At 52.3% G+C, this 12581-nt stretch overlaps 1 protein-coding gene across 2 annotated transcripts in view; it reads left to right on the forward strand.

Annotated features, from left to right (window-relative positions):
- The window catches only part of VPS50 (VPS50 subunit of EARP/GARPII complex), a 60152-nt gene that overhangs the window by 30477 nt on the left and 17094 nt on the right, over positions 1-12581 (forward strand). For both annotated transcript variants that reach the window (XM_043977959.1, XM_043977960.1), the window contains exons 14-17: positions 2578-2669; positions 3704-3798; positions 7771-7869; positions 10530-10620. In XM_043977959.1, coding sequence (XP_043833894.1) covers positions 2578-2669; positions 3704-3798; positions 7771-7869; positions 10530-10620 — 377 coding nt within the window. The remainder of the gene's footprint in view (positions 1-2577; positions 2670-3703; positions 3799-7770; positions 7870-10529; positions 10621-12581) is intronic.

Below are 12581 nucleotides of genomic sequence, written 5' to 3' on the forward strand. Positions count from 1 at the left end.
TGGGATGTGTCTTTCACCTTCCCCATTCTTTGCCTGGTTAGATGGGTTTTTTTTTTCACTGCATTTACATTTTATTTTCCAAAATATATGTAAAAAACCAAATTTTGACATGAATTTTTTAAAACTTTGTGTTCCAACTTCTCCTCCTCCTTCTCTCCCCCCTCAAGAACTCAAGCAATTCAAAATAAGTTATACATGAGTAGTCATGGAAAACATTCCCACGTCAGCTAGGCTGTGAGAGAAAACAGATAAAAAACAAAACTTCAGATTAAGGAATTGTCAAAGAAAAAAAATTAAGAAGTGTGTAACGATCGGAATGACGCCACCTGCTGGAGACTTAGTGTAGGAAAGCTCCGCCATGAGGAGAAGGCCTCTGAGGGCAAGGCCATGCGACTTTTCTTTGGCGTCAGGAAGTGACGTTTGCTCGTGGGTGCTGTCTGTCAAGGCTATCAGCCAATCAACTTGAGGAGCCTCCCACTTCTGGGAGGAGGACACAGAGTAGGACGCGGACGCTGGCGGAGGAGTTCACACTCTTTTGGTTCCTGACCTCGCCGTGGTGCGTCGGATTTTTACCTTTCTCTCTGATCCTAATGCTCTGTAATAAATACTTAAACACTTAAATACTCTTGCTAAAGTTTATGATTTATTGGCGTCCACTCATTAGATTTTAGATAGTTTAGCTAGAATTTTAGCCCCTTATAAGTGTTTCCATCTGCTTTCAGATGCCATCAGCTCTTTCTCTGTAGATGGGCTGCCATTTTCGTAAGTCCTTCAGGGTTCAGGGTGCCTTGCTGAAAATAACCACGTGCTTCCCAGCAGATCATCTTACACTTAATGCTGTTATTTCGTATTATACAGTGCATGTCACTCTGCTTCAGTTCATGTGGGTCTTTCCAGGTTTTTCTGATAGTATCCTGGTCATCGTAACCTGTATATAGTACATTAAACTTGACAAAGGATTTTCTTCATAATTGCTCAGCAAAGTAGGTACCATACGTTTTGCCATTATGATCAATCATCATAACTGTTTCCCTCCATCCTATTCCCTTCCCATGATGTTTACTCTATTTTCTATCTTCTTTTACCCTATTCCTCCTCAAAAGTGTTTTACTTCTGACTGTCCCCTCCCCCGCTCTGCACTCCCTTTTTTCACCCTTCCCTCCTTATCCTCTTCCCCTCCTACTTTCCTGTAGGGTTAGGTAGATTACTCCCCAATTGGGTGTGTGTGTTATTGCCTCCTTGAGTCCACTCTGATGAGATTAAGGTCTTTGAACTAATTCTTTAAATTTTTCTTCCTCCCTCCCTCCTTAACCTTCCCTATGAAATCAAGCAATTCAATATGTCATATTTGTGCAGTAATGCAGAACATCTTCACCTTCCTTGAAAGTGTTTTGCTTTTTACTGCTCTCTCCTCCAATCTGCTCTTCCCTCCTTAACATCCCCCACCCCTTATCTCCCTCCCCTTCCACTTTCCCTCAGGGCAAAAATAGATTACTGTACCCACTTGAAGTAATGTGTGTTAGTCCCTCTTTGAGCCAATTCTGGTGATATTAAGGTCCACTCACTCCCCTACTCCTTCCTCTCCACAAGCTTTTTTCTTGTTTCCTTCACGTAAACTACCTCTCCCCAGACCATCTCTCCCCTTCCTCCTCCCCAGACTATTCCTCCTACCCCTCAACCCTATTTTAAAGATGTCATCATGGGTTAATTAGGTGGCACAGTGGACAAAGTACCAGCCCCGGACCCAGGAGGTCCCAAGCCCAAATCAGGCCCCAGACATAAGACACCCCACTTTGCTTGCCCCACAAAGAGTAAAACACAAATGCTTTACAGATATCATCCCTTCATATTCAGTTCAGACCTATGTCTTCTGTGAATTCCTTACTGAGAAAGTTCTTATGAGTTTGAAATATTATCTTCCCATGTAGGAATGTAAGCATTTAATCTTTTAATATCCCTAATGCAGTCTTTTTCCTCATCTGTCCATCCATCCATCCATCCATCTGTCCATCCGTCCATCCATCTGTCCATTAGTCTGCATTCATCAAGGGTCTTTTGGGTTGGGACACTGTAGCAGAAGCTGGAGGTGCCCACACAAAAGAGAAACAGATATTAATGAGATGAGGGAGATGAGAAAATACATTCAGATGAAAGCGAAGGCAATCCCTGAGGAGACACAAAGATGGCAGTGAGAGGAAGGGTCTTGAAGGGGCCAGGGATGATGAGAGGTGGAGGGTGGGAGGGAAGGGCCACCCCGGAGGCCAGTCTGCTTTGGGTGGAAGGCATGAATGAGGCAGGAAGAGCTGTTGGTGGCGGTGCCGAGGAGCGGGCAGAGCCCTGCGTGGATGTGGCCTGACGTAGCCTCCCAGTTGTGGGGCTCAGAGAAGATGCCACAGGAGCCACTTGCTGGCCTTGCGTTGGTGTTAGGGTTATTGTTATTGCCCCCGTCCTTGTCTTATTGTGTGGCTTTTCTGTAGGGATTGGTGGGGTGGTGCCTCCCGGATCGTCGAGAGTGTCGTTCCCCCCTCCTGTTGGCATGAAGCCAACCTGGAGATCTCTCCCATCTTCTCGTTTCAGAAGGGAGCGGCACGGCGGGGTCTGAGGAGAGCAATTTCGATCGCAGCTACGTGAAGAAGAAGCTTGAACACGGGCTTTCAAGGATATGGCAGGTTGGTTTTCCAAGACGATGTGCATGTGTATGTGTGCACATGCGATCTCTCTGATGCGAGCCACGGGGGAGGCCTGTTTGTCTGATCCCATCTCTGTGGACATGTCTGCGTGAGTTCTTGGTCTGGGTGTCCAGCAGGATCACTGGCGTGAGTGGTCACTTGAGTGCTTCCTTGATAGGCCCCTGGCGGGGATGCCAGCGGCTGCTCAACACTCAGTGGTCACGCACGGGTGCTCTGTCTTTTTGTCTGGCTTTGGGGCCTTCACGGGTCATTTCTTCTTTTCTGTGCCTCAGATATGGGGCTTTGTGGGGCTCTCCAATTCCAAGGATTTCTGGGTTTTCTTGTTCCAGTTGTTGATGCCCCCTGGGTCCTCTCAGCATTACTCTGGGCTTGGCAGGGCGGAGGCAGCCATCACTGGACAGGACCTCCCTGGGCTTTCCTTGTTGCTCTTGTCAGACCAGTTACTGTTGTCCTAATTCCACCAGGGCTCAGGGCAAGAAGTTCTCAGACACTGACACACACTCTGACATGTACACAAACGTGCTTACACAGTTGCACACATGCTCATTTGCACATGCACTCATTTATAGACACGCTTACACATTTGCACACACACATGTGCCCTCATGCTCACACTCATACAAATGTGCTCGTACATTTGCCTGCACATTCACATTGGCACACACACATGCATGTGTGCCTGTGGGATGGGACTTGTGCCGTCCAATTCCAGGGACTAGTAAGGACCTGCCGTTATGAGCTCCAGCGAGTCAGGCTTTTACTGGACATCCTGACGAGTCCTGCATGGTTGTGGGTCAGCTGGGAGGGCCTGGGCTCATGGCCTGACTCCTGTGTACTCTGGCCCTGGGCGTGGATGTGTGGTTATCATGACCAGGATACTATCAGAAAAACCTGGAAAGACCCACATGATGTGTGGATGTGGTCCCTTCAGAGAGGCAGCCCCTTCTGCAAATGTTACCGATCAGCCCATTCGAGGCCTGGCAAAACTAACTGGGAAATGTCTTGTTTTACAGGATGTCCAACTCAAAGTGAAAACCTATTTGTTTGGGACTGACATGTCAACCTTCAAGTATGATGACTTCATCTTTGTCTTGGACATAATCAGCAGGTAGAGTCGGGCCGGACATGCACCTCACATTTCCATCACAGCCATCTTCTTCTGAGTTATCACGTGCTTGATAGGGCAGCGGCCAGGCTGACTCTGTGCCCAGTCATGAGCTAGCTGCATGTGGTTCCCCTAGCGTGTGGCCAGATTCCACCGCCCCACCAATCTATCACCTGCTCATGCTCACGGGGCCCTGCCACGCCATGCTCCCTTGGGCAGGGTTCTCTACATCAGAGGTCTGCAACTTGCAGCTACGTGCACACAGACGTGCGCACACGTGTGTACGTAATACGTGTAATACACGGCATAACCAGGAGAGAAGGTTGGAAAGGTGTATTTCCCTCCTCTCTGCTGGCCCCTCTGACAAGGTGCAGCCACTCGTAGGCTTGTGCCCCAGAGGGAGGAGGGCCCCTATCTCCTCCACAACCAAACGGGTGTGGTAGCCTTGTTTGTGGTGGCAAGGCACTAGAAATGGAGGGGCTGCCCCTCTGCTGGGGAGTGGCCATCCAAGTTATGGCCTCTGAGAGCCTGAGGTGACGCCCAGGGAGAAGAGCAGCACTGTGAGAACCGCATGCACTGTGACGCTAACAGCTTCAAAGGACTCAGGGACCCTCAGGTCTCTGGAAGAAGGGCTGTGTGCTATCTGGACGCGCCTGGGGCTACGCTCCTTGTTCTGCTTGGCTTTGCCTGTTGGTTAGGAGGGCCTGGGGGAAGGCCAAAAGAAGGAGAAGAAGATGGAACTCTGAAACATTTCTTAAAAGCAGGCAGGAGAGAATGGAACAAAACACAGACAAACGGGACAGCGCAGAGAACGACAGAGAACTGACTCCAGAATTAGAAGCACTTGGGGCCAGAGAGTCATGGTTTTGTATGCAGTTCTCTCTTGGTGTCTGCTTTGTGTGCGGAAATACCCTTTTCTGTTTTAAAAAGAAAAAGAGCCTCCTTCTGCCTCATATGGTGTCCATCTCTGGTGGACATCTGGATGGACAGACTCAGCAGGCTCTCCGTCCCACTGAATGTGAGAGATGGTGCTTGGGGCAGTCTGCATCGACTTGGAGTTTCCTGTACCGATGGTTTGGCTGCTGACACTTGGTCTCCCCTTGGAGGCTCTGCGGTGCCCTGGACTTGATGCGTGCAGCAGATTGCCGGCTTCAGGAGGCTCTCACCAGTCCTAAGGAATTCCTCTTCCGTCAGACTATCCTGGACCTCCTCTATGTCTGGGGTGATGACATTTGGCAAATGTGCTTCTCCCTGTTCTATTTTTTACTTGGTATTAATAATCAGAGGGATTTCAAGCCAAGTTACTTCTGTTGAATCTCTGTAAGTGTCTTGAGTGATTTTGGCACGTGCACAAGTGACTCCTGGTTGAGGGAACCCTTTACAGTGGTGTTTTGGTCACCGAGATTTGGTGCTTTTTTTTTTTTTTTAGTAAGGCAATTGGGGTTAAGTGACTTGCCCAGGGTCACACAGCTAGCAAGTGTTAAGTGTCTGAGGCCGGATTTGAACTCAGGTACTCCTGAATCCAAGGCCGGTGCTCTATCCACTGCGCCATCTAGCTACCCCGGTGCTTTTTTTTTTATCCTAGAGAGTAGTAGAGAGGTACTGAAGATTTTGGAAATGAATTGGGAATATTTGGGTTTTATATCTTAAAAATAAATATCTAGAATTTACTCACAATAATGGATCTAATGAAAAGTGGAATTGTGGTTATTTTTTAGAAAATTATTATAAAAATTTTAAAATGCAAAAATCTATTTCTCCCTCACCCATGCTGGGAAAAAAAAAAGCCCAAATGCTTGCAAGATCTTGTGTTGTGCCCCAGGTGCATGCCCTCTCTGTCAGGAGGTGGTCACTTTCTGCAGTTACGGTTGGTCACTGCATGAATCAGTTCTTACGGCTCTCAAGCGTGTTTGTTTTTATGGTTCTGTAGTCACTATAGAAGCTGTTGTCTTGGCTCTGTTCACCCTGTGCTGCATCTGTTCATGCAAGTCTTCCAAGGTTTCTCTGGAGCTGTCCCTTTCACCTTGAGAATGGTGGTTATAGAGGACAGAAATAGAGAAGGGACAGTGGAAAGAGAGAAAATCTCTCAGAAAAGTGACAGTTCTGCGAGACAAGCTAAGGAAAGAAGACTCAGAAATTGGGACCAAACCTGACCGTATATCTCAGGAAACTGTAGAAGACAATTTCCCAGAAATATTGGGAATCAGGAATGGCTTTTAAATCCAGCCACTCTGGAGAGCAATTGGGAACTAGGCCCAAACAAAGGGCTATGGGACTGTGTATGCCCTTTGACCCAGCAATACTACTGCTAGGTTTATATCCCAAAGACGTCCCCAAAAAGAGAAAAAGACCTATTTGTACAAAGATATGGATAGCAGCTCTTTGTGTAGTGGCTAAGAATTGGAAATAGAAGGAAGGCCCATCAACTGGGGAAAGGCTAAACAAGTTGTCATATACGATGGTGATGGAATATTATTGTGCCAGAAGAAATGAGAAGCAAGATGATTTCTGAAAGGCCTGGGAAAACTTGTGTGAACTGATGTAAAGTGAGGTGAGCAAAAACAGAACATTGTGCACAGAGACAGAAATATTGTTGAAGAACTGTGAAAGACTTAACTATTCACAACAATACAATGATCCAAGACAATCCCAAAGGACTATTGATGAAACATCCCATCCACCTGTAGAGAAAGAAGTGAGATTGATGGAACACAGACTGAAGCCTGCTATTTTTCACTTTCTTTCATTTTTTTTCTTTTAATCAAGTTTTCTTGTACAAAATGACAAATATGGTACGTTTTACATAATCATGCATGTAAAACCCATATCTGAATGTTTGCTGCCTCGGGGAGGGAGGGACAGAGGGATAAAAATTGGAACCCAAAACTATAAACAAAAAAGTTTATTATTTTTTTAAAAAAGAAGAAGAATGGCTTTCAGAGAGGCAGCATTGACAGAGGGCCAAGAGAACTGAGCTCTGATAGACTTCATCTCACTGGGGAGTTAAGTACCACAGGATGTCCTCCGGGCTCTGCATTGTGTCCCCTTCTCCTGCTCCACAACTCCCTTGGTGATCTGGTCAGCTCTCACAGAGCTTCCTTTCCAGTCCCAACCTCTCTGCTGACCTCTGGTCTCCCATCGCCAATAGCCATGACGTCTTGAACCGGACATCCAGGGGACGTCTTAAAAAGATGGACCTTAAAAAGAGACATATTGAATAGTCCAAAAAAGGATTCATCGTCCCCCCAACCCTGTTGCTGGAGAGGATACCCCCAAGCTCACAACCTGGGACTCGTCTTGGGCTCCTCACTCTCTGGCACGGCCCATTATCTACGATGGTGCCAAGGCCTGTCGGTTTCACTTCTGTAGCATCTGTGGCCAATTTCACCTCTGAGGCATCTCCGAGACTTCCCCTTCTGTCCTCTGGCATTGCCTCCACCGTGCCCCTTCGCCTCCTGTTGGGATGATGCCAATAGCTGCCAGGGGTCTGCCTGCCTGCTCTGGTCTGAAAACGCAGGCCCACCCACGTTACCACCCTCCTCACAGCTCCTCTGGCTCCCTGTCCCTGACACAAAATGTTCCGTTTGGCATTCGAAGTCCTCTCTTCCCTTTCCAGTCTTCTTACGCCTCTCTCCCCACCATGTCTTCTTTGGTCTAATGACCTGGGCCTGCCCGCCCCTCCTCATGTCACCGTCCCATGCCCACAGGAGGCCTTTCTCGAAGCCTTCCCTCTCAGCTGAGCTCCCCCCACACTGTGGACCTTTGTAGGTTGCCTCCCCATTCAGAGGGCAGGGCTTGCCTTGCCTTTCTTTGCATGCGCCCCCCCCCCCTCAGCACAGTACCAGGCACACGGCCAATACTCCATCGGTACCTGGAGCGGTGACTTGTCCATTTTCGTGTGTGTGTTTTCTTGGCTTGTGGCTCTTTACGAAACACACCATTTCAGAGCTTCCGCACATGCTTCTCTTTCCATAGGCTGATGCAAGTCGGTGAAGAGTTTTGCGGCAGCAAGTCCGAAGTTTTGCAGGAATCCATCCGAAAACAGAGCATCAACTACTTCAAGAATTACCACAGGTGAGTGCTCGCGTGGCGGCAGCAGTTGTCACGGGTGACCTGACCCCTTGGAGCATCTGCTGTGGCCTGCGTCTGGCACATCCCTCGCTTCACCAGACTCGTTTCTGTGATCGCAGAATTTCTTTTTCTTTTCCTTTTTGTCGTCAGGGAGGCCTGCGGTCCGGTGGGCAGGAGGGCGGCCAGGACGGCAGCAAGTCGGCCTCTGGGCCCACTCTTCCCAAGCTGTCCCCAGGGGCTCAGCCTAGCTGGGCCTCTGTTTCATCAGTTGTAGGAAGGACTCCTGGCTGGGGAGGAGAGGAAGGGAGGGGTGGCGCACACAGCTCCCTGCTCAAAAACCATAGGATTTAGCCCCAGGGCAGCTTTTGGGCCCTCTCCCATCTGGGACTCCCTGGCAGGTCACCCTGAACCTCCAAAGCGGGGTCCTTGTGTCTCAGGGAGGGTTGGAGCATCTCCAGACCAGCTTGGGATTGTGGGGACGGTGTCTGCAGGCAGCATCATCTTCCAGAGCCTCCTCCTGTGGAGGACTCAGCCGAAGTCCCGGCCCGTTGCTGGCCACCCTGGGTGGTGCCCTTGATCGCAGCGCAGGTGCCTGTGCCGTCCTCAGCGGAGTCGCCTTCCTTCGTCTCCGTCTCTGCCGGGTCGAGGGGGGCGGTTCCTGGGGAGAGAACCCCCCTTCTTCCCGACTGGCTTCCTCCACTTCTCAGTTCCTGGGACCCTGTTGATCCTTCCTCGGGGTCCTCTGGGTTCTCTTTCCCACAGTCTGGGGCAGTGGTGGTCGCTGGTGTCTGGCCTTTGTCTCCTCCCTCACGACCTCTCCCCAGCAACCAGTTTTTCCTTCTTTTTGGCTGTTCCTGCCTTGTTGGCCTCTTCCCCTTGACCCTTTCTCATGCTCTCAGCCTACCCCAGGAGCTTGGCTGCGGTGGAGACGTGCGTGACAGGGCACCATGGGTGGTGGTGGCAGGGCTGGGGTTGGCGCCCTCCTTGGAAGACACCTCCATCCCTTCTTGTCCCCCTGGGCCTCTCACCCAGCCCCCTTGGCGACCCTCCCTGAGCCGATGGGCCGGTACTGGAGAAGGAGGGTGGCGAACAGGGGGCATTGGCGGGGCTGCGGAGAGCCAAGTGGGAAGATGTTGCTGCCAGACGAGTCCTGGGAGGTTTCAGGGGGACTAGAAGCCCCCAACCCCGTTAAAGGTGCCCCCTTTGCCCTGTCAGAGAAGGCTCTTGGCCACTTCTTGAAGGTGTCCACTTCCTCTCCCAGATGCAGCCCCGACAGTCTCTTGCCCATGGTTCAGACAGCCCTGCGGGCTTGTTTCCAGGCCAGGCTTTCCTCTGTTGGGGGTTTTGTCTGCTCCGATGGGGCCTTGGGCCTCAGCTTCTTTCTCTGCCTGGGTACCCTCCGAGGCCCCTGGTGGCTGCAAGCTCTGGCTCAGCTGGGAACCTTTTCGAGTGGCGCAGGTGATGGTCACAGGGCTTTTCTCCCCACTTGCGTTTGAAGCCTCCCTCTGTGACATCGGCAAACGAGTGTCACAGGGTGCACCTGGGACCAACCCTCTGCCATGTACGACAGAGGGTGGGTGGTTAATTGGGTCCCTTGCTTGCCCTTTGCTGCTTTCTTGGGCACCTGAAGAGCTTGGATGGACAAGATGCCCTGTGGCCTCTTACATGGCAGGCCTGAGGCCCACTTGCTTGCCCCTCCCTGCTCTCCCCAGCTCACTTGGCCCCGCCTGCTCACCCCTCTCCCTTACATGTTCCCAATGCCCAGAGAATCAGTGGGGAACAGAGATGCAGGCCTGGGGATGCCTGACTTCTGGGAGCGTCTTTGGGGCCTCGGGGAGTCTGTTGGGCTGATGCCCCCTTTGTGGGGCTTGGAGGGAGATGGGGAGGCCTGGGACACTGACACTTTTTACAGATGGGGAAACCAAGGCCCAGAGAGGCTTAGCTCTTGCCCAAGGTCCCACAGGCAGCATTAGGTGGTAGGATTTTTTGTTTGTTTGTTTGTTTTTGTGAGGCAATTGGGGTTAAGTGACTTGTCCAGGGTCACACAGCTTGTAAGTGTCAAGTGTCTGAGACGGGATTTGAACTCAGGTCCTCCTGAATCCAGGGCCGGTGCTCTATCCACTGTGCCACCTCCCTGCCCCCTTGGTGGTAGGATTTGAACCCAGGTCCTCTGCTGCTGCCAGGATTGGTGGTCCCCCTGTTTGGGGCTGTGCTGTGGAGCTCATGGTTGAACATTTGAGGCTGTTTTCTTGGTGCGTGGCAGCCATATCTGCATATTTGAGAAGGACCCCCCCCCCCACTCACCCCTCCCACCCCCCATAGGAATAGGATGGCCCCCTGGCTTGGCACATGCATCAGGCAGGGGGCATAGCCCCGCCCCTTCTCCCCGGGATGAGGAGTGGGGGGAGGGCGGTGGTCTGGAAGCCTCCCAGCCCCCATGTGTCAGCACTCACTGGAGGCCACCTTGTGTGGCTGTGCGCATAGGCACTCTCTGTCCCCCTTTGCTCTGGGAGGGATGGGTCCGTGGCTGTGGGCTCCCACAGCTCTTGCCTGGGTGGGTGGGAGCTGCAGGTGATGCAGGATGAAGAAGGAGAGGCCTCGCCTGTGCCCCTCAGCCTTTACCACCCCTGGCCTGGCATATGACCGTGGGTCCTGTTTTTCAGAACACGTCTCGATGAGCTGCGGATGTTCCTGGAGAATGAGACGTGGGAACTGTGTCCTGTGAAGTCGAGTTTCAGCATCTTGCAGCTTCATGTGAGTGTTCCCTCCCTGGAGGAAGGAGAGCGCGGCCTCCCCCAGCCCGCTGATGCTGCAGAACCAGCGGAAAGGCAGCGCCCCAGGATGGGCTTCTCTCCGGCCCTCAGGGGGCCTGGCTCTCCCTGCTTTTCTCCCTCCGAGGCCCGGCTCTCGGGTTGCCCCTTAGACACAGCAATTAGCATGTGTGTCTGAAGATCTTCTTGTGTAGACGCAGGCACAGGCATGTTCTGATCTGCCACAGAGACCATTCCCTCCTGGATGGCAGGCAGGGCATCATCAGGGGGCTTGTGCCCCAGCCTCTGGCACAGTGCCTGGCTCAGGCAGAGGAGGAGCCTGATTCATGTGCGGGGCATAGGAGGGTTCCTGGGGTGGACAAATCTAGCCTTGAGCCTATGAGATTTCAAATTGGATATAAGAGCATTAAACTCCCCCTTTAACTTTTCCCTTATCTATCTCCCAGACCAGAAAGAAAAGAAGCCTCTGAGCTTTAATCAGTGAGGGATTAGCCAAAAAACAGGTGATATGGGATTAGGGAAATGGGAAAGTAGAAATACAAATGAATAATCCTAGATCTAAGCTTAGTCTATATTCTTTTATAAAACTCACCGAATCCCAAACTGCCTGCCAGGCCGAGAACCAGAGCTGATCCCCAAAGTGTGCGCGGTCACCGCTAAACCGAGAAGTGTGAGAGACAGAGCTAACTTCCGTTCTCACTCTCAGTTTTAAATTGGCTTCCCGGAAGTACGGCGTGCTTGGCCACGCTCTCCGGGCAGCAGCAGGCGCACTGCTGCTCATCGCGGCCTCCTCCCCAAAAGGGCGGTCCTTCAAAAGCCGCTTCAGTAGCCATGCGCTCAACTCTCAAATGATTCAGCTCAAACTTCCGTTTTTTACCACAAGCCCAAGGACACATCTTCCACTGGGCCCAGTCTCCTGTGGGGGGATATGAGAGCATCTGCCCCCCCCCCCCCCCCCCCCCCCGGGGGCTGACTGCTCCATGTGGCCTCTTAGGGCTGAGGGGCAGGAGGCACGGAGGCCTACACTGAAGCAGGGTCTTTGCCACAGTGGACCAGGCTGGTCAGTCACGTCCCCATGGTGGGCACGATGATGCTCCGGCCTTGGCTGCGTGTTGGGATCTCCCTGGGGCTAGGTCCTGGCTGGCTCATTAAATAACCACAGCTGCTGTCTTCCTCATTACCACTAACCCCCAGAGCCAGGTCCTCCCATGCACCCCCAGAGGTTGGATGGCGAGCCCATGGGAGAGAGAGCCCAGGTCTGAGGGGAGGTCCCAGTGGAGTTTCAGATTGATGTGGGGCGGGGGGAGGTCCCCGGGCAGCTGTTGCCAACGCCCAGCCCACAGTGGGTGCTATGGAAATGCTGTCCTCTGAGTGAGTGGACCTGTGATGAATCCAAGGGAGGGTCAGCGCACTCTCCATGGCCCTTAGGGAAGATGCCGGAGACGCAGGGGAATCATCGGGGTGGGGGGAGAAGCCGTTCGGAGGGGGCTTTCGGCATCACAGAGCCCTCCTGGGGTGAACTGAATCACAAGTGCCACGTGTTAGGTTACCTGCTGGGGTCTAGACTTAGGTCAGTCAGCTAGCAAACCCTTCCTTAGTAAGCACCTACCATGTGCCAGGCCTGATGGCTAAGGGCAGTCGGTCCCCGACCTCCAGTAGCTTCCGGGCCAACGGGAGACACAGCAGGCCAACAGCTGTGCGGACATGCGTGAGACGGCCGAGCAGAGGACCGAGCAGTGAGAGGGCCTGGGAGAGGCTTCTGCTGGAAAGGGCAGGGAGGATGCAGGAGGACCTGGTGGCCTGGGGAGCTGCCACTCTGGCATCAGTCAGTGTGTGGCGCTCAGCTCGTGGGCGTCTCTGGACTGATGGAGAGCCCAGCAAGAAATGAGGGTGTGGAGGGCTGGGAGAGGACAGTGAGCCTTCAGGAGGCTGGCCCAGGCGGGC

This window comes from Dromiciops gliroides, chromosome 1, assembly GCF_019393635.1.
Source record: "Dromiciops gliroides isolate mDroGli1 chromosome 1, mDroGli1.pri, whole genome shotgun sequence".
NCBI lineage: Eukaryota > Metazoa > Chordata > Mammalia > Microbiotheria > Microbiotheriidae > Dromiciops > Dromiciops gliroides.